The sequence below is a fragment of the Salvelinus alpinus genome, chromosome 31, assembly GCF_045679555.1.
Source record: "Salvelinus alpinus chromosome 31, SLU_Salpinus.1, whole genome shotgun sequence".
Taxonomy (NCBI): Eukaryota; Metazoa; Chordata; class Actinopteri; order Salmoniformes; family Salmonidae; genus Salvelinus; species Salvelinus alpinus.
Window position 1 is genome coordinate 30,020,668 of NC_092116.1, and position 22,645 is coordinate 30,043,312.

The window sequence follows — 22,645 nt, forward strand, 5'->3', positions numbered from 1 at the left end:
AACTTTCACTCGGTGTAAAACACCTACACGGGCGCCCGGGACAGATTAATAGAACTGCCTGTGTCCGTCCTGGAGGGACAAAACACTTTTGGTTTCTAATCAAGGACTAATTCAAACAGGGGACACCCATCTTCTGACAAAATATATTTTTGTACTGATTTCTTTCTTTGTGGACGTAATTTACATTCTTTAGCAAATGAGCCATACAATTGAATATTTTATCACAGGCTGAGCAACCATGTTGTTTATCTCCTATGTGAGTCAGTTTATGCTTCCCTAGGTCGCCCTTCTGACTGAAGCTTTTCCCAGTCACCACAGCTAAATGTTTTCTCTCCTGTGTGAATCCTCATATGCCTGGAAATATATCCTTTGTATTTTGAAGGTCTTGCCACGAACAGGGCAGGGGATCCCCACCCTGACAGATACGACATTGACATTCAGTTTACAGGTGGAGTTGTAGCGTTTCTTGCAGAAGCTGCATTCACTGGGTCCCTTCTTGGGGAGAGTCACATGCCTCTGCAGGTCAGCTTTCAGAGCAAATATTTAAAAAAGCATAGATGCTGTTGTGCCCTTGAGCAAGGCACTTAACCCCCCCACAACAACTGTTCCAAGGGTGGTGTAGTACGGTCTCTTTTCAGAGGAGTTGGCATAAAAGCGGAAGTCGAATTTCCTTTGGACTTAGTGTAGAATTATTTACTGTCAAATTTGATTTACATATAATGTATTGCAAAAGTCAATTGATCGCACATCTATATTTCTGTAACCCAAAGCATGAATGATCCAGAGTTAAGATAGCTTTAAAATAAGCAGGATAAGACAAACGTTACTGTCCATTAAGTTTAAACTGAATGCAAATGTGTCGTTGTGTCACGCCCTGGCCTTAGTATTCTTTGTTTTCTTTATTATTTTAGTTAGGTCAGGGTGTGACATGGGGTATGTTTGTGTTTTTGTCTTGTCTTGGGTGGTTGTAGTGTCTAGGGGGATTTGTTAGAGTGTATGGGTTTGTGTTGAGTGAATGTTTCTAGGGAAGTCTATGGTTGAGTGAATGTGTCTAGGTATGTCTATGGTTGCCTGAGTGGTTCTCAATCAGAGACAGATGTTTTTCATTTGTCTCTGATTGGGAGCCATATTTAAGGCGGCCATAGGCATCATGTATTTGTGGGTAATTGTCTATGTTCTATGTTGCATGTGTGCACTAGTTTTTCATAGCTTCACGTTTGTTGTTTTGTTTCATTTTTCTTCTTATAATTAAAGAAGATGTATTTTGCACACGCTGCGCCTTGGTCATCTCTCTCTCCTATAGACGATCGTGACACGTTGGCACTCTGAGTTACAACAAAAGGATGAAAACACACATAAAACATACACAAACACATTAAACATTTACATGTCAGAATGAAACAAAAAATTAAACATCACTGAGAGGTACCCGAATTGTAATTGAGAACACTCAATCAGGGATTTGTATACCACGATCAGTGTGAGTTTGCTTGCATTAAAACGTCATACTATCTTAAGTAGGGAAAGAAACGGCCTTGCCTTTTTGTAGACGAGGTCAGTGTTTTACTGGAAGCTAAGTATGTGGCCGAAAATTGTTCCCAAGTATTTAAAATGTGTCACTTGCTCCACGTCTTTCCTCGAGAGAAGGGCTTCCATTTCCCCAGCTTTCTTTCCTCCAAGGCACAGTTTTTTAGTCTTGGTGACGTTAAGGTTAAGGAAGCTATTGTCAAACCACGTCAAGAGGCAGTCAATGAACTGGGAGTAGCTGGAGATGGACTTGACCTCCAAGCAAGCAACCAGAGCCATGTCGTCTGCATATTTGATGAGGGCCATATCTCACTGTTGCTTCCTAAGAGATTTGTCCACATCCTGCCTTTTTATTCACTTACCTGACAAACAATCTCTTTGTCCTAATGCTCTCCACTCTTTCAGTTTCTGTCCTGTTTTCTTCCCTTGTGGATTTTATCCACATGCCTCAGCAGATGAGATTTATGAGTGAATCCTTTACCACAGACGGAGCAACCATGAGGTTTCTCTCCTGTGTGAGTCAGTATATGCCTCCTTAGGTCCGCCTTCTGATAAAAGCTTTTCCCACAGTCACCACACCTGTATGGTTTCTCTCCTGTGTGAGTCCGTATATGTTCAGTTAGGTGCCCCTTCTCATCAAAGTTTTCCCCACAGTCACCACAGCGAAAGGAATTATCTCTGCTGTGAGTCCGTATATGCGTGGTTAGGTTCCCCCTCTGATTGAAGCTTTTCCCACAGTCTCCACAGCTAAATGATTTCTCTCCTGTGTGAGTCCGTAAATGCATGTTTAGGTTCCCCCTCTTATTGAAGCTTTTCCCACAGTCACCGCAGCTAAAGAGTTTCTCTCCTGTGTGAGACAATATATGTATCTTAAGGGACCCTTTATGCCTGAAGCTTTTCCCACAGTCACCACAGATAAATGGTTTCTCTCCTGTGTGAGTCAGTTCATGAACAGTAAGGTGTCCCTTCCGACTGAAGCTTTTCCCGCAGTCTCCACAGCTAAATGGTTTCTCTCCTGTGTGAGTCAGTTTATGCATGGTTAGGTGTCGCTTGAGTCCAAAGCTTTTCCCACAGTCACCACAGCTAAATGGTTTCTCTCCCGTGTGTGTCAGTTTATGAATGCTTAGGTTCCCCTTCTGACTAAAACTTTTCCCACAGTCACCACAGCTAAAAGGTTTCTCACCTGTGTGAGTCAGTTTATGAACAGTAAGGTGTCCCTTCTGACTGAAGCTTTTCCCACAGTCACCACAGCTAAATACTTTCTCTCCTGTGTGAATCAGTACATGTTCAGTTAGGTTCCCCTTCTGATTGAAGCTTTTCCCACAGTCACCACAGATAAAGGGTTTCTCTCCTTTGTGAATCCTCATGTGCCTGGACAGATCTCCTTTGTATTTGAAGGTCTTGCTACAAACAGGGCAGATATAGGGTTTCCCACCATGACAGAGCCTGACATGGGCCTTCAATTTACAGGTGGAATTGTTCTGTTTATTGCAGAAGCAGCATTCACTGAGTCTCTTCTTGGGGAGAGTCATATGCCTCTGCAGGTCAGCTTTCAGAGGAATCGTTTTACCACAGTCACGACAGTGGTGAGTTTTTCTAGCTGTGGTGCTGGGTTTGGAACAGTGTTTCTCCAATGGTGGACTGGGATCCAATGGTGGACTGCGATCCAATGGTGGGCTGCTGTCAAGTCCTACTGTGTCACTGCTTACAGCTGAACTGTGGCTGGAGGCATTGTTTTGATTATCTGGAGGGTCACAGGGAACGTAGAGACCCTTAATGTGGGTCACAGTGACAAAAGGTGTGAGATCCACTGGTTTAGAGTCTCTCTCTCTGTTCTCCACAGTCTTGGTTTGGGGAAGACTCAAGGACTGAAGTGGGTCCTGATCACATTCACTTTTCACACAGGAAGGAGTGAATATGGAGTCTTTGGTAACAAAGAGCCCTTGAAGCTGCACTTCCTCCTGACTGGTCCTCACTTCCTCCTGTTCCTCTTTAATCTGTTTGGACTCTGGGTCCTCCTGCCCCAGACTGGGGCTCCACTCCTGCTCACAGTGCTGCTGCTCAGGGGGAACCTCCTCTTCAGAGACAGAGAGCTGCAGGGAGTCTGAAGGGAAGGAGAGGAGGAGCAGAGGTTATTTATAACAGAATTTGGAATCACTCACGAATTATAGATCTCTATGACATTCAATTTCAATGTTCTTCCTTAGCATGGATCTCTATGATGTATACAGCCTGAGTGCAGATAGCTAGCTAGGTATTTGCTTCCTTCGCATGGATCTCTATGATCTATACAGCCTGAGTGCAGATAGCTAGCTAGGTATTTGCTTCCTTAGCATGGATCTCTATGATCTATACAGCCAGAGTGCAGATAGCTAGCTAGGTATTTGCTTCCTTCGCATGGATCTCTATGATCTATACAGCCTGAGTGCAGATAGCTAGCTAGGTATTTGCTTCCTTAGCATGGATCTCTATGATCTATACAGCCAGAGTGCAGGTAGCTAGCTAGGTATTTGCTTCCTTAGCATGGATCTCTATGATCTATACAGCCAGAGTGCAGATAGCTAGCTAGGTATTTGCTTCCTTAGCATGGATCTCTATGATCTATACAGCCAGAGTGCAGATAGCTAGCTAGGTATTTGCTTTCCTTCACACAAGCCATATAGGTGGTGGGTTAACATGCCTACTATTGAACACACTGTAGCTAATGTGTACAAAAGTTCCACCGACACCGTCTAACCCTTAACAATCCTTGCACAACTGAAAAATAGTGTGTTGTAGAGGATCGAAGGACCATGATTGGCATAAGAACCTTAGGTTAAGCTTAGCAACCACTACAGCATGTCTGATCAGAACAGGGATGAGGCGGATGTCCGGGTTAAGGGGAGTTTAATGGATGGGAACAGGGATGAGGCTGTCCCCGTCCTCAAGTCCACCTGGTCGTGCTGCTGATCTAATTTCTGTTGTTTTGTCTGTGGCAATAAACCCTGACGTGTTCACCAGACGTGCTGCCCCGGACCTGCGGTTTTCGACCCTCTCTCTTCCTCTCTACCGCGCTTGCTGTCTCGACCTTTGAATGATCGGCTATGAAAAGCCAACTGACATTTACTCCTGTGGTTCCTTTCTAACCCCCACTTCTCCTTATATGGTTCCTTTCTACCCCCCCCTTCTCCTTATATGGTTCCTTTCAAAACCCCCACTTCTCCTTATATGGTTCCTTTCAAAACCCCCCCACTTCTCCTTATATGATTCCTTTCAAACCCCCCCACTTCTCCTTATATGGTTCCTTTCAAACCCCCCCACTTCTCCTTATATGGTTCCTTAAAAAAAAAACACTTCTCCTTATATGGTTCCTTTCAAACCCCCACTTCTCCTTATATGGTTCCTTTCTAACCCCCACTTCTTCTTATATGGTTCCTTTCTAACCCCCACTTCTCCTTATATGGTTCCTTTCTAACCCCCACTTCTCCTTATATGGTTCCTTTCAAACCCCCACTTCTCCTTATATGGTTCCTTTCTAACCCCCACTTCTCCTTATATGGTTCCTTTCAAACCCCCACTTCTCCTTATATGGTTCCTTTCTAACCCCCACTTCTCCTTATATGGTTCCTTTCAAACCCCCACTTCTCCTTATATGGTTCCTTTCTAACCCCCACTTCTCCTTATATGGTTCCTTTCAAACCCCCACTTCTACTTATATGGTTCCTTTAAAAATGTCCGAGTTCTTCCATGGCCTGTAAACTCACCAGACATGTCTCCCATTGAGCATGTTTCGAATTCTCTGGATCGACGGGTACGACAGTGTGTTCCAGTTCCCGCCAATATCCAGCGACTTCACAGAGCCATTCAAGCGGAGTGGGACAACATTCCACAGGCCACAATCAACAGCCTGATCAACTCTATGTGAAGGAGATGTGTCGCACTGCATGAGGCAAATGGTCACACCAGATACTGACTTGTTTTTTAAACCACGCCTGTACTTTTTTTAAAGGAAATCTGTGACCAACAGATGCATATCTGTATTCCCAGTCATGTGAAATCCATAGATTAGGACCTAATGAATTCATATCAGTTGACTGATTTCTGTATATACATTTTAACTCAGTAAAATCTTTGAAACTGTTGCGTTGATATTTTTGTTCAGTATAGACAGAGCGTATCACACTTGAGCAAATCCTCATCCTCAGCTAATCAAAAGGAACGGTTTAGCACCAATGTGGCACTGGAGTCAGAATGGCAACAGAAATGTGTGGAGCTGCTGTCCAAGCAAAGAGAAAGCACTGACACGTCGGGGCTAAAACCACTTCGACAAAATGTTTAAATGGTGACCACAAAGCCTAAACAGTTAAAAAATGTACTAGAACTATTGCTAACTATCAGTAGATCTACATACAAACCTATTCTACATAGTTTTATCTCTGGTGTGATCCGCAGCAGTCTCCGTAGCAGATCATTCTCTTCCTGGTACTCTGCTACAGTTTCCTCAACCGCACCAAAAATCTCCACAGCAGCAGATGCCGTTAAACATTCATTTAAAAACACACAGAACAACTGTAGTTTAGATGTTTTCAGTGGACTGAGAGTTGGGTATTCAGCTCGTACGGCTTCTTGACATGGGTCCTCCTGATCACATTCACTTTTCACACAGGAAGGAGTGGATATGGAGTCTTTGGTATCAAAGCGTCCTTGAAGCTGCTCTTCCTCCTGACTGGTCCTGACTTCCTCCTGTTCCTCTTTAATCTGTGTGGTCTCTGGGTCCTTCTGTCCCAGACTGGGCCTCCACTCCTGCTCACAGTGCTGCTGCTCAGGGGGAACCTCCTCTTCAGAGACAGAGAGCTGCAGGGAGTCTGGAGGGAAGGAGAGGAAGAGCAGAGGTTACCTATATAGACTTTAGACATGCCTGAGTGCACAATGCCATTTCTAAATGCTTTTGTTGACGCAGACAAAAAAAAAAGATATATATTTTTTAATTATCTGTTTATGATGTTCCAATACAAAAAAACAGATGTACAAACATTGACATTCAGTACTGCAGTATTGAATGGAAACACAAATGTAGAGGACAAAACAAAACTTAACACACATATTCAGAAAAAACTAAAATTCCTACTCATAGAAGCATGCCACATCGACTCGGTACTGATACCCTGTGTATACAGCTATACTGGTACCCTGTGTATATAGCTATACGGGTACCCTGTGTATATAGCTATACTGGTACCCTGTGTATATAGCTATACTGGTACCCTGTGTATACAGCTATACTGGTACCCTGTGTATACAGCTATACTGGTACCCTGTGTATATAGCTATACTGGTACACTGTGTATATAGCTATACTGGTACACTGTGTATACAGCTATACTGGTACCCTGTGTATATAGCTATACTGGTACACTGTGTATATAGCTATACTGGTACCCTGTGTGTACAGCTATACTGGTACCCTGTGTATATAGTCGTACTGGTACTTTGTGTATATAGCTGTACTGGAACCCTGTGTATATAGCTATACTGGTACCCTGTGTATATAGCCATACCGGTACCCCGTGTATATAGTCATACCGGTACCCCGTGTATACAACAGTATCGTTACTCATTGTCAGGGTTCTCCACAGGATTTTTTAACAAGGTGGTGCTACTGAGTACGAGGGCAGTGCCCCACTCTGGACTCAGAGATTTTAGCGTTTTCTTACACCTGTAACTGCCATGTCCTGCAATCTAAAGCAAAACATGTCCTAATATGATAACACATTTTACATAGTGGAGCATTCAGTCCATAAGATGGCGCAGCGCCTCTCGCATTCTTTAGGGAGAACCCTGATTGCGTATTTATTATTCGTGTTATCTTTATTATTTCTATCCCTGCGTTGTTAGAGGGACATAAGTAAGCATTTCACTGTTAGTTTATTCCTGTTTACGAAGCATGTGACAAATACAATTAGATTTGAAGGCTTTAGATAAGTAATGAAATATGCAGACAACTATATAATCATAGGCCTACATTATAATTGTAAATGGCTTCAATGGTTTATTTAATCTTGTAAATTACACATTCGCAGATAAAATCTTGATTGCTGGAGGCCTGTAGCCCAATATATACAGTATATATTATATAACATCTAATTAAAAACATTTGGTCGAAATTGTGATTTCTATTTACCTAAGCAGTTTACTAATTGAGTAGAACTATAGTTAACTATCAGTAGATCTACATACGAACCTCTTCTACATAGTTTTATCTCCGGTGTGATCCGCAGCAGTCTCCGTATCCGATCATTCTCCTCCTTGTACTCCACTACCGTTTTCTCAACTTTCCCGAAAATCTCCATAGCAGCCGTCGTTAAGCGCTCATTTAAAAACACACGAAACAACTGTAGTTTATACATATTTCAGACGACTGGGAGTTGGGTAGCCTATTTAGTTCAGTCAGTAGCTAGCTAGGTCTTTCTTTACTCCACAAAAATAACGTTCAAAATCAAAACAATGTCACCTCAGAGAGGATCAGGCGAAGCGAGAGGTTACACTCTCACCAAAATAAGCCCGATGGTTTCTATGGGTTTATTTCGGATCTAATCTTGTCGCCTGCATTCCCACTTTTGGGACAAAGACTCCCATTGTCTGGACTGAGTGACATGAGCATCTCATCATTACGTTCATCTCCAATTCTACTTCCGTGTTCTAGTCGAGGAACGTTTTTAAACTCCTTGGTTCTACTCGAACCCGGAAACATACAACAGCATCGCCAGATGGATGGGGGTTTATTATTGTGCAAGGCAGCCAGCCTACAGACCAAGGGTGGATACTTCAAAGCATGTCCCTGAGTTAGCCAGCTAACTTTCTTAAATATTCTTAACTTACAAAAATATATTTAAGCTTGAAATGGGCATGGTCAGTTTGACCCATCCAAAAACACATATCAAAGTTTAGCTTTCTCAATAATACCAGCCTCCACTGCCCTCAGTAGTAAAGGGGAATTATAACTACATGTCCACAAACAGTGGTTATCATCAGTATAGGATGATGTCGAATAATCAATTCATCATCATCATAATTTGCAAATAAATTCATAAAAAATCCTACAATGTGATTTTCTGGATTTTTTTCCCCTCATTTCGCCTGTCATAGTTGAAGTGTACCTATGATGAAAATTACAGGTCTCTCTCATCTTTTTAAGTGGGAGAACTTGCACAATTGGTGGCTGACTAAATACTTTTTTGCCCCACTGTATCTTGTCAGTATATCCATTATCTTTGCTCCAGCTAAACTTGAAGAGGACAGTAGGCCTAACGAATTACAAAATATGTTGTTCTGATGAAGATCTACGACAGTAAGTAAATGGCCGTATTAGACTGAAAGATATAAGGTCATTTCATCAAACTTGTGAGGCTATCTCCATGTTCATTAGTTGCTCATATTAACACATTTGCTGCTACTTCACTCAATCCCGTTTTAAAAAGTCTCCCTTCCTAACTTTTTTACATTCCCTAAGACCAACCACAAATGTTTCCTTGGCTAAATATTCCCAGATTTTGTGGTCTGTAGTTTCTGCATCACCAAATGTTTGCGCAGGCAAAAGAGTAAGCTAGGTGCGCTTCAATTGTTTGTTTTGGTGCAGCAGACTGCAGGGGTGTGGTGCTGCGAGAGTGACGTACTCCATCACTTCTCACTATGGTGCTCGTTTAATAAAGTTAGATCAAAGCTGACTCAATGTCTTGGAAGATCACATAATGATTCATTAGTATTGTACATAACATAACCATTACTGTTAGTCCAAAAAACACCACCTAATTTCTTATGACATTTTAGAATGGTAGCTGAATAGTATAAAAATATAATGTGACTAAAACTCAACAGTGTGCGCCAACAAGGCAGAATGAGCAGAAAGAATTCTCTTTGCTTATTTGAGCTGTTCTTGCCATAATATGGACTAGGTCTTCCACCAAATAGGGATATCTTCTGTATACCCCCCCTCCCCCCCACCTTGTCACAACACAACTGATTGGCTCGAACGCATTAAGGAAAGAAATTCCACAAATTAACTTTTAATAAGGCACACCTGTTAATTGAAATGCATTCCAGGTGACTACCTCATGAAGCTGGTTGAGAGAATGGCAAGAGTTTGCAAAGCTTTCATCAAGGCAAAGGGTGGCTACTTTGAAGAATCTCAACAAAAAAAAAACATTTTGATTTGTTTAACACATTTTTGGTTAGTACATGATTCCATATGTGTTATTTCCTTTTAATTTAACTAGGCAAGTCAGTTAAGAACAAATTCTTGTTTTACAATGAAGGCCTACCCCAGGCCAAACCCGGATGACGTTGTGCCAATTGTGTGCCGTTCTATTGGACTCCCGATCACGGACGGTTGTGATACAGCCCAGGATCGAACCAGGGTCTGTAGTGACACCTCTAGCACAGAGATGCAGTGCCTTGGACCACTGCGCCACATGGGAGCCCATAGTTTAGATGTCTTCACTATTATTCTACAATGTAGAAAATAGTAACAATTAAGAACAACCCTGGAATGAGTAGGTGTCCAAACCTTTGACTGGTAAAACACACACACACACACACACATAGTGCTTATTCTAAAATGTATTAAATAGTTTTTTCCCCCTCAATCTACACCCGTTACCCCAAAATGACAAAGAAAAACTGGTTTTTAGAATTTGTGGCAAATGTATAACATTTTTAAACGGAAATATCGCATTTACATAAGTATTCAGACCCTTTACTCAGTACTTTGTTGAAGCACCTTTGGCAGCAATTACAGTCTTGAGTCTTCTTGGGTATGACGCTCCAAGCTTGGCACACCTGTATTTGGAGAGTTTCTTCTATTCTTCTCTGCAGATCTTCTCAAGCTCTGTCAGGTTGGATTGGGAGTGTCGCTGCACAGGTATTTTCAGGTCTCTCCAGAGATGTTCGATCGGGTTCAAGTCCAGGCTCGTGCTGGGCCACTCAAGGCCATTCAGAGACTTGTCCCGAAGCCACTCCTGCGTTGTCTTGGCTGTGTGCTTAGGGTCGTTGTCGTGTTGGAAGGTGTACCTTCGCCCCAGTCCGAGAGCCTGAGAGCTCTGGAGCAGGTTTTCATCAAGGATCTCTCTGTATTTCACTCCGTTCATCTTTACCTCGATCCTGACTAGTCTCCCAGTCCCTGCCGCTGAAAAACTTCCCCACAGCATGATGCTGCCACCACCATGCTTCACCGTAGGGATGGTGCCAGGTCTCCTCCAGACGTGACGCTTGGCATTCAGGCCAAAGAGTTCAATCTTGGTTTCATCAGACCAGAGAATCTTGTTTCTCATGGTCTGAGAGTGCTTTAGGTGCCTTTTGGCAAACTCCAAGCGGGCTGTCATGTGCCTTTTACTGAGGAGGGGCTTCCGTCTGGCCACTCTACCATAAAGACCTGATTGGTGGAGTGCTGCAGAGATGGTTGTTCTTCTGCACGGTTTTCCCATCTCTACCGCAGAACTCTGGAGCTCTGTCTGAGTGACCATCGGGTTCTTGGTCACCTCCCTCACCAAGGCCCTTCTCCCCCGATTGCTCAGTTTAGCCGGGCGTCCAGCTCTATGAAGAGTCGTGGTTTCAAACTTCTTACATTTAAGAATGATGGAGGCCACTGGATTCTTTGGGACCTTTGTCGTGGTAATTTCCTGTATTACTAAATGATGAGAGAGCAAACCACACACAAGTCAGAGTTATATTTTAAAGTCCATCTTTAATTATATGAGCTTCACCATCGCCCTTTGACTCTCAGATCAATTCAGTGTCTATAAATTAATTCTCTGAGAGTGCTTACAAAACAATTCTTAGTATCTTTTATAGCCAAGATACACCCCTCTCAACTCACATGACGAACCACAGATCTTAGGAACATTACAAAGGGCCTTTTACGTGAAAGAGGAGTATCCCATAGCCAGATAGCATTAGCTATAAATTATCATTCAGTTTGGTCTCTTTAGACGAGATTCTAATCTCGTTCTTGGTACCACTTAGGACCAAAACATTACCTCATCCAATGGCATATATCAATTGTCCATTCTAGATACTCCCATCTCAAATACACCCCCTCTCCTCCCCACCCTGGAGAAGCTCACTAAGGGGAGTGAACCTCTAGGTCATATACTATCTCAAGATTCTGCAACACATCAGAGGGGTAATACAATGGTTCCAGACACTGCCATACTCCTCCCCCCAATGGGAAAATAAGGGAGTGACTAGCGTACAGACATAGTGGAGCCTTTCTCCCTTTCTGATATTCTGCAAGTAAATAAAACATCTTATTTATCTATGTTACCTAACTAATACTGATTCAGCTACGACACCTTCAATGCAGCTCTGTCAAAGTGACCATCGGGTTCTTGGTCACCTCCCTGACCAAGGCCCTTCTCCCCCGATTGCTCAGTTTGGCCGGGCGGCCAGCTCTAGGAAGAGTCTTGGTGATTCCAAACTTCTTCCATTTAAGAATGATGGAGGCCACTGTGTTCTTGTGTACCTTCAATGCTGCAGACATTTTTTGGTACCCTTCCCCAGATCAGTGCCTCGACACAATCCTGTCTCGGAGCTCTACGGACAATTCATGGCTTAGTTTTCGCTCTGACATGCACTGTCAACTGTGGGACCTTATATAGACAGGTGTGTGCCTTTCCAAATCATGTCCAATCAATTGAATTTACCACAGGTGGACTCTAATCAAGTTGTAGAAACATCTCAAGGATGATCAATGGAAACACAATGCACCTGAGCTCAAGTTCTAGTCTCATAGCAAAGGGTCTGAATACTTATGCAAATAAGGTATTTCTGTTTTTTATATTTAATACATTTGCAAACATTTCTAAAAACCTATTTTGGCGTTATTATTATGGGGTATTTCGTGTAGATTGATGAGGGGAACAAAATAATTAATCAGTTTTAGAATAAGGCTGTAACATAACAAAATGTCGAAAAACAAAAGGGTGTTGACCCTTGACTTTTTCCACATTTAGTAATGAAAACAACACAAGGCTGCAACAAGAAACTGAGTTATAGGCTACTTATTACATTGTTGAAATGGTGATCACCTAAACAGTTTATTAATTCACTACAACTATAGCTAGATATAGGTAAAACTTCATACGAACCTATTCTACACCTACGCCGAGCTTTCTCCTCCTGGTACTCCTCTAAAGTTCTCAACTCCCCCGAAAATTTCCACAGCAGCCGCCGTTAAGCTCTCATTTAAAAACACACGAAACAACTGTAGTTTATACATATTTCAGACGACTGGGAGTTGGGTCGCCTATTTAGTTCAGTCAGTAGCTAGCTAGGTCTTTATTTACTCCACAAAAAATAACGTTCAAAATCAAAACAAAGTTGTTTCCAATTCTACTTCCGTGTTTTTAAATTGTTCTTCTTCTTCAATTATATACTGTGCGTCCGCAAACAAACGTTACATGTCCATCCTGCCACCTACTATGCTGGAGTGTGAGATCAATCACGGTTTAACGACATTAGCTCCACATTTCTCCCTAACAGTACTTCTGAGAAAAGAAAAAAAGAGCCCTACTAACTTCTAATAGACCCTCCTCCATCCCCCAAATCCCTTCCCACCCCCCAATCTCAATGACCCTACACTTCAATATACTTCTAATAGACCGTCCTCCATCCCCCAAATCCCTTCCCACCCCCCAATCTCAATGACCCTACACTTCAATATACTTAAAACAATATAACAATGCATGCACCAGCATTTCATTGACTATACACTCCAGACACAAACTATTCACATGCTTGCCAACCAGATGTAATGACGAGTTCAATATACAAATGTCCTAGACTCAATCGAACAACACCACTTCTTCCTTCCTAATCTGACTTTTGAATCTTGGTCTACCGACTTTTCTGCGGAGGGCATATAAATGCAGGCCCTTGTGCTCAGAGTCCCATCTCTTCTGCCACACATTATCAAAATGGCTCGGGAACTTACATTTTGCTTCACCTTTACCCTGTGGAACATTAATATCAATTATATCTAGTTTTAACGTTATTTTGGCAATCTGGTCTACAATTTCATTCCCTTCCCACACCCGAATTTGTCTGAAACCCAGCAGAATAGAATCTCACTACTACACCCAGTCTCTCAATTCTTCATAATAACATTAATGCCTCCAATAGTAGTTCACTCCTATTAGACTTGCCAGATGATAAACTATTCAATACAGACAGGGAATCTGAGCATACAGTGCCGATTTCATCATGGAAATCTTGGTGGGGCAAACCATTTATTTTTTATGTATGCCAGAAAAGCCACAACACAACACTAAACAATACATTAATTGCACTATAACGGTGCCCACAAACTGTTAGGGCCCACATAAAGCTGTCCCAACAGCAGAGCTTTCCTTCCAGCACCATGGAGTGAATCCTTACCACCGCTACACCTGGCTTTCAGTGGAGTCATGTCTGGCAGCGACAGTTAATTCAGCCTCATTTACTGTCTTTAAAAAAAACAAAGCTGATATGGCTGACTTGCTTAAATAAATGTGGTTTCTACTGACAATTGAGATGTACAAACTATGGCATAAGGGAACGACGAGCGGTTAAGAGGCCATCTGTAATTTCGATTAAGACATTAATGAGCGAGCTAGGACGTAGTCAATAACTATTTGATCAGCACTTTTGAAATGTACACCAACAGAATTCAGAACACGGGCCGTTCTTACAGTATTCTCCCTGTACACCAAGTCAGAACCATAGGATAAATAAATGTGGCATATAAGCACACAATGAAAGCTCTTACAATATTCAATGATTACATTTCTCTAAAACGGGTATAGGCTACATGTGCACCATCAAGTCAGAACAGTAGGAGAAATTATGAGGGAGGAAAGGGACCAAATTATTAGGGTGAGGCACATGGGCTACTAATAGCTTACTACACAACATACACTTAATATTACTTTCTTAGCCACAGTATACACATCTCCCTGGCATTTAACATCAACCCGCCACAAGGAGTCGCTAGAGCATGATGAGACAAGGACATCCCGGCCGGCCAAACCCTCCCCTAACCCGGACGGTGCTGGGCAAATTTTGTGCAGCCTCATGGGTATCTATAAATGGCATAATTCTGAGAGGTTGTGCGTCCTCCACCCACTGGAGGACAACTACTATCGTCAACAGTTCAACTGAGTATACCGACAGTTCATCTGTTAGTGTTCTACATATCTGCACATAAAATTCAGGAACGTAAACGCCTGCTCCTGTGCACCCACTATCTGGGTCCTTGGATCCATCTGTGAAAAGCAGTAAAAAGGCATAAAAACTTCTACCAACGTAATTATCAACCAATTTCCCTCTTCTGGCCAATTTTATATTTTCTCTACCAAGGTTAGATCAACAACAGGATCTGGGAGTAACCATGGAGGAGCACCCACTATCCCCACAGAAGGGCCAACCTCCAACTCCCTCAAACCACTTTCATCAGAAATCTTTCCAACTGTTGTAGGAGAATTTCCATGACATAATGGAGATTTTCCATTACCTATACTGTTTTCCAGAAGCAGTAAGCAGAATCAAAATGGGGTAAACTATTAGACACGTGTAAGCAGAATGAAGGATGCCTTTATGTGAGTGTACAGAGCAGCATCAACCACAGGGTTGATCATGAAACATGAAGAAACAGCACGTAAGCAGAATCTATGTGGACGTGGCAGGCTGGATCAATACAGACTTGACTGTTCAGAGTCATGTCTGGTCCTGTGGAGACTGCTGACCATGCACACGGGTTAATCATTCATAGGCAACATAGGCCTGAACTGGTGAAGACCAGTGACTGTGTACTTTAGTCAATCAATACTAGAACCACAAGCCATGTATATGTATTGGGGAGACATGTTACATACTGGAAAAATATGTTTGTATTATTAATCAAGTAATACTAGAAATGCACTTATATTAGGAACATTTATATGTAATAAATGTATTATTTTTTTCTTATTAGAACTGTGGTGTCGCCACCAATATAATCTAAACTTGTGCAAGATAAGTCAGATGTGAACGTTAAACAAGCCAGAATTGAGACAGAAAGATAATGGTGGCGCAAGGCCATGGGGTGTTAATCATTTACATAGAAAGGAGTGACTATGTATGTTATGCAAGAGTGGAAATGTATAAAAGCTGAGTACTGAGACTGGAGAGATCAGTTCTTCCATGGAATTGCTCGGCTTCTGTTACTTTTGTAATAAAGTCTAATTGAATTTACAAGTTCCGGGTTCATGAGAAATATTTGATTCAACATTTCCACAACACTGTCCAACCAAAAACTACTGCCTTGTTTACTAGTATATCCACAACAGGCATCTAGAACAGTAGCAGTGGGATGCTCAACCTCTCAGCCTTTCGGCCTAACCCAATAAGTTAATGACAATTTTTTATGCCATATATCCAAAGGCATCTCACCTGCCTCTACTAGTATGGCACTTACATATGTTGATTTAAATGCACCAATACATATCTTTAAAGCTATATACTGGATTCTGTCCAGCCACTGGAGCCAAGTCTTCGCCCCTGTTCCATAAACTATACAACCGTAATCAATTGATGTCCTGATCAGAGCTCTATATATTTCCAACAAAGATTGTTTGTCAGCACCCAATTCATAACCAGAGACCGAACGCATAAGATTCACCACCTTCTTACACCATGTTTCAACATTTTATGACATTATCTTTTCCTGTATATTGCTCACGGAACCATAGAACCAAATATTTGTACTTAGAAACCTTTCCAATAAGCGATCCATACAAAAACAACTGTATATTATCAGCAACTTTCTTCTTCGAGAAGAAGAATATACAACAAGACATCGCCACTGACAATTTAAATCCACAGTCAATCCACCATCCCGTGTTCTACTCAAAGAAGTGTAGAAAACTCCTTGGTTCTAGAATAGATGTTGACGAAGAGGAGGTTTACTGTGCAAGGCAGCCTACAGTCGCTCTGGATAAGAGCGTCTGCTAAATGACTTAAATGTAATGTAATGTACAGACCAGTAGTAAAGTAGAACGATGACTACATCTTGGTTCTAGAATAGATGTTGACGAAGAGGAGGTTTACTGTGCAAGGCAGCCTACAGACCAGTAGTAAAGTAGAACGATGACTACATCTTGGTTCTAGAATAGATGTTGACGAAGAGGAGGTTTACTGTGCAAGGCAGCCTACAGACCAGTAGTAAAGTAGTAAAGTAGAACGATGACCACATGTAGACAAACAGTGGTTATCATAAGAACAGGAGGATCTGGGAGAATCAATTATTAAAATCAGGAATCGAATCTATATGAGATTAAAACAACATCATGAATGAGCAGCATAAGGTTATGGGAAATACTCTCAGATAAAACGCAAGGCGATTTTTTGAAAGCATATTTAAAAAATATCAATATTTTTATATAATCAGGCGTTTTACTACAAGGTCCAGACCATTAATAATGGAATAGATAACTACACGAGGGGAAACAGTTCCAGCAAGTAATAGGCGGATCTAGGATTAATTCTTTTTTTGTTTCCCTGATGTGTTAGATACCGACTCCTCCCTGTGGCTAAATATGGAAGTCAGGATCGCAACAAATTCCTCTCTTCCAGCCATGCTTTTCTCCAAAGCAGAGTGCCCAAACAAACAGACAGGCAATAACTCAGTTTTGATAAATTCTTTAAGAATTCTAACCCAGATTAACAAGTGGTCCTTTGTAGTTTATTTGGTAGAGCATGGCGTTTGTAATTCATGCACGATTGTTGAAGTTGCTTTGGATAAAATCATGTGCTAAATGGCATATATATTATTCTATTATTAAACATGTTTATGAGGTGACCTTTTTATTTTTATTCATTTAACCTTTATTTTATCAGGGAGTCATACTGAGACCAAGGTCTCTTTTACAGATGAGCCCTGAATGACAGAAAATACAGAAAATACACACATCAAAATAAAAATACAAAATACAAAATGCAGAAAGAACAACACGGTCATAAAAAACAAAAACAACACCTCTGTATGCACTCCAATATGTTTCAATTATACTTTTGTTCCACCTTGGTCTGATAAGGTATGTTGAATGGAGGGAGAATGGGCTGGCCACAACTGAAAACCTATACATAGAGAAGCAATTTGCATAATATAACCAGTTAAAGAACACATTTGAACTCTAATTTAAAATATTCTTCTATTTACAAGTCAGACACTACATGAAAAGGAAAATTCCAAACTTTGAAAACCTCCCTGTGCAAAATACATTTTATGACCGGTTACAGCACCCTCCCAACTCGAAATACCTCGCCTCCCAGTTTGTATAATTAAGTATGACCTGTTACAGATGGTGTATAAATGAAGATAAAGTAGTTCACCGTTGAAAAAAAAAAAAAGATGCTGTTTCGGTCTACTTAACCGACTGGGTCTCCCATAGACGCCAATGCAATAGCAGCTGGGTCTAGTCGACTTAGTTCATTGTCTTTGAACCAGAAAGAAAAAAAAAAAAAGAGAGTGGGGTGTCTCACTTCCTCTTTCGTCTCTGACCCAATCTCCCAGTTTGTATTCCAACTATACAGAGGCCTCTACTAGTCATCTCAAGGAGACCTGGTGTTAAGAGTTGAATATTGAGATCTTTGGATGACTGTGTAGATATTCACCCTTGTTCCATCAATGCCACAAGATATCAATTGATACCAATACAAGGTCATGCACAGACTTCATTAGTCCAAAACTAAACTGCATAGAATTTACCTCCAGGTTGACGGGTGTAAAACCTCAAAGTGCTTTATTGACTCGTTTGTTTTGGCTCTGCGCCCCTACTAAATCACTTCTGTGTGAACTTTCTTGACTGGTATTCAATGGTGTATGAGAGGGCCATTGAACCTGGCCCAGAACTTGCTCTCTTTGGCTGCCTAGAGTCTGCTCTTAAGTAATCTTATCAGGAACACCTTCCTAATATTTCTTTGCACCCCCCCCCCACCCCACTCGTTTGCCATCAGAACACAGGGATGCTGTCCCATGTTGACTCCAATTCTTTCCACAGTTGTGTCAAGTTGGCTGGAGGACCATTCTTGATACAAACGGGAAACTGTTGGCGCGTGAAAAAACCCAGCAGTGTTGCAGTTCTTGACAGAAACCGGTGCGCCTGGTACCTACTACCATACCCCGTTCAAAGGCACTTAAATCTTTTGTCTTGCCCATTCACCCTCTGAATGGCACAAACATACACAATCCATGTCTCAATGCTTAAAAATACTTCTTTAACCTGTCTCCTCCTCTTCATCTACACTGATTGAAATGGATTTAACAAGTTACATCAATAAGGGATCAAAGCTTTCACCTGGATTCACCTGGTCAGTCTATATCATGGAAACAGCAGGTGTTCTTAATGTTTTGTACACTCAGTGCATGTCTTAAACAAAATTCCACTGTGTGTTTTATTGTTGTATTGAACTGTAAAATAACATAAAAATATAGATCATTTTAAAACGAGGAAAGATAAGAAGACATTGTAACACAGGTATCCCTGACAACGGGTATCCCTGACAACGGGTATCCCTGACAACGGCTTGGGACAGAAGTGACAGTGAGCACTTACTACACAGGGACAACAGCTTTGGTAAAGCGTTTGAATCCTCCCCAAGGCATCGCTAGAAGAGACTCACATCTATGGGATTGTTTAGTAAGGTCAGATATGCCGGAGAAACAAGTTTCTATTATTCCGGATGGTAATTTTCCGTTGTCACAACTGTGTCCACTGTTACGCCGTGATCAGAGGGAACTTCCCATTCAGGTGGGAGGATAAAGGTTTGAGGTAGAATAACATGTAACATGAAATATGTTGTTATATCACCGTAAGTGTTCTTGTAACTTTTAATATGTGGGTAAGACCAAACATGAACTTAAGACGAGGATATCTGAGCATAAAGAGCTCCATTCAGAACCATGAGGAAAAAAATCACCTGTCGCCAGGCATTTCAACAGCCATGATCATGAACTAAGTGCCTTAGGTTATATGGGCATTGGATAGGTGAAGGCGACACCTAGGTGTTGAGAGGCATTACTTCTCCAAAGAGAGACAGTTTGGATAGATCACTTGGTCACTTTTGCCCCAGCAAGACCTTTTGCCCCAGCAGACCTCAATGAGGAATGTTCTTTTACCCGTTTTTATTTTAATTTATTTTTTTAAATAGTAGGTTCTAAATAGGCCAGACATTCAGGTAATGACTTCAAAATGACAGGTAATGACATCATAGTGACAGGAAATGACATCATAGTGACAGGTAATGACATCATAGTGACATCATAAAGCATTTGCATTGTGAGTCTGTCTTTATTTGATTGTCATGGTTTCCCCCACAGCTCCCTCTGCTGGGATCTCGCTGGGCCAATACCGATTGGGAATTTAGAATTACGCACGCCTGTGTCGTATAGTTGTTGTAACATTGATTGCCATCGACTTGGACGCTGAAGAAAGGCCTCATAACCGAAACAAACAAACGTTCATGCGCCACATAAAAAAAAAAATCTATTTAAGTTTATTTACCGGAGTGTCCTATCTCTGTTCTTTGAATTATATACACGAGGATCCAGCACCCGATTTAAGTTTCTTATAAGGTCGAGCACGCCGTTTACCTTTTCACAGGAGGCACTATATCTCAGAATGCATTTATCATTAGATTGAAAAGATTGTTATTGAATTGGGGCTGGAAAAACACGTTTGAAAAGATTCAAACAATATCAGGAATGAGCAGCATTAAGACAATTGATGAGAAATACTGCTGAACAGATGGAAGGAGATTCAGTCATTTCTGGAAAGTACACGTTTTCTTTAATCCCTTATTTTACCAGGTAAGTTGACTGAGAACGCATTGTCATTTACAGCAACGACCTGGGGAATAGTTACATGGGAGAGATGAATGAGCCAATTTTAAGCTGGGAACTATTGGGTGGCCATGATGGTATGAGGGCCAGAGTGGGAATATAGTCAGGACACCAGGGTTAATACCTCTACTCCTACAATAAGTCCCATGGGATCTTTAGTGACCACAGACAGTCAGGACACCCGTTTAAAGTCCCATCCAAAAGACAGCACCTTACACAGGGCAATGTCCCCAATCACCAATCATTGGGCTATTTTTTTAGACCAGAGGAAAGGGTGCCTCCTACTGGCCCACCATCAACACTTCCTGCAGCATCTGGTCTCCCATCAAGGGACTGACCAGGACCAACCCTGCTTAGCTTCAGAAGCAAGCCAGCAGTGGGATGAAGGGTGCACTTTGTTTTAATGTCTAAATAACATCAGTCTGACCATTCTCTCATCACCTGGGAGACATTCTAAATCAAAGGACCAGGAATTCCTGTTTCTAATAACGTGAAAACATCAGCAGACCTGTGAGCTTCCTACAATGCTGTGTCATGTTTAATCATTACATCATCATTCGAATCAAATCAAACTTTATTTACATAGAATGTTGAAAAACATAACTTGATCACGCATCTATTTATCTGAAACCCACAGCATGAAATGATCCAGAGTTGCGTTTGCTTTCCTACGAGTGTTGTCCACATCCTGCCTGTTATTCCCATCTTCTGACAGGAGATCTTTGTCCTAACTGTCTTTCTTTGCTTTTCTACGAGTGTTGTCCACATCCTGCCTGTTATTCCCATCTTCTGACAGGAGATCTTTGTCCTAACTGTCTTTCTTTGCTTTTCTACGAGTGTTGTCCACATCCTGCCTGTTATTCCCATCTTCTGACAGGAGATCTTTGTCCTAACTGTATTTCTTTGCTTTTCTACGAGTGTTGTCCACATCCTGCCTGTTATTCCCATCTTCTGATAGGAGATCTTTGTCCTAACTGTCTTTCTTTGCTTTCCTACGAGTGTTGTCCACATCCTGCCTGTTATTCCCATCTTCTGACAGGAGATCTTTGTCCTCACTGTCTTTCTTTGCTTTTCTAGGAGTGTTGTCCACATCCTGCCTGTTATTCCCATCTCCTGACAGGAGATCTTTGTCCTCATTAGTTTCCATCCTGTTTTCTTTCTTTGTGGACGTTGTTCACGTGCTTCAGCAGATGAGCCTTACGAATGAACGTTCTACCGCAGACGGAGCAGCCGTGTGGTTTCTCTCCTGTGTGAGTCAGTATGTGCCTCCTTAGGTCCCCCTTTTGACTAAAGCTTTTACAGCAAAAATTACAGCTAAATGGTTTCTCTCCTGTGTGAGTCAGGATATGCCTTCTTAGGTCCCCCTTCTGAATAAAGCTCTTCCCACAGTCACCACAGCTAAAAGGTTTCTCTCCTGTGTGAATCCTCATGTGCATGGACAGATGTCCTTTTTGTTTGAAGTTCTTGCCACAAAAGGGGCAGGTGCAGAGTTCCCCCATTGGTGGGTTCAGATCCAATGGTGGGCTGCTGTCAAGTCCTACTGGGTTTCTGCTTACAGCTGAGCTGCGGCTGCAGGCATTGTTCTGATTATCTGGAGGGTCACAGGGAATTTTGAAACCCTTTAGGTGGGTCACAGTTCCAAAGGGTGTGAGATCCACTGGTTTAGAGTCTCTCTCTCTATTCTCCACGGTCTTGGTTTGGGGAAGACTCAAGGACCGAAGTGGGTCCTGATCACATTCACGTTTCACACAGGGAGGAGTGAATATGGAGTTTTCAGTATCAAAGAGCCCTTGAAGCTGCTCTTCCTCCTGACTGGTCCTGAGATCCTCCTGTTCCTCTTTAATCTGTATGGTCTCTGGGTCCTCCTGCCCCAGATTGGGGGTCCACTCCTGCTCACAGTGCTGCTGCTCAGGGGGAACCTCCTCTTCAGAGACAGAGAGCTGCAGGGAGTCTGAAGGGAAGGAGAGGAGGAGCAGAGGTCATCGATAAAGCCTTTAGACATCATTGATGGGGGTCAATTCGAATTTAAAATCAATGATTGAAAGACAAGAACGATTTTTCAATTACTTCCTGATAATACGAAGAGAAGAAGCCATTTTGTTCAGTCGTATTTTTGAATTGTTAGTCATCGTGAGTCACACTTCCTATGACACTGTATTGGTTTAATAACGTGTGTTATTGTGGGTTTATAACCGGCTGTGTTCAGTCTGTTGGTGACTTGAATACCCT

General features: G+C 41.9%; 2 protein-coding genes across 3 annotated transcripts in view; both read right to left on the reverse strand.

Annotated features, from left to right (window-relative positions):
* Positions 1-733: 733 nt before the first annotated feature.
* LOC139561610 (zinc finger protein 585A-like) overlaps positions 734-22,645 on the reverse strand; it is a 54,739-nt gene continuing 32,827 nt past the window's right edge. Inside the window, exons 4-6 of the mRNA XM_071378830.1 lie at positions 7,748-7,914; positions 5,922-6,371; positions 734-3,631 (exon numbers count right to left, since the gene is read on the reverse strand). Of these exons, the coding sequence (XP_071234931.1) occupies positions 1,929-3,631; positions 5,922-6,371; positions 7,748-7,914 (2,320 nt within the window). The 3' untranslated portion in view covers positions 734-1,928. The remainder of the gene's footprint in view (positions 3,632-5,921; positions 6,372-7,747; positions 7,915-22,645) is intronic.
* Positions 20,928-22,645, reverse strand: part of LOC139561455 (zinc finger protein 2-like) — a 13,374-nt gene continuing 11,656 nt past the window's right edge. For both annotated transcript variants that reach the window (XM_071378575.1, XM_071378576.1), the window contains one exon: positions 20,928-22,367. In XM_071378575.1, the coding sequence (XP_071234676.1) occupies positions 21,553-22,367 (815 nt within the window). In that variant the 3' untranslated portion in view covers positions 20,928-21,552. The remainder of the gene's footprint in view (positions 22,368-22,645) is intronic.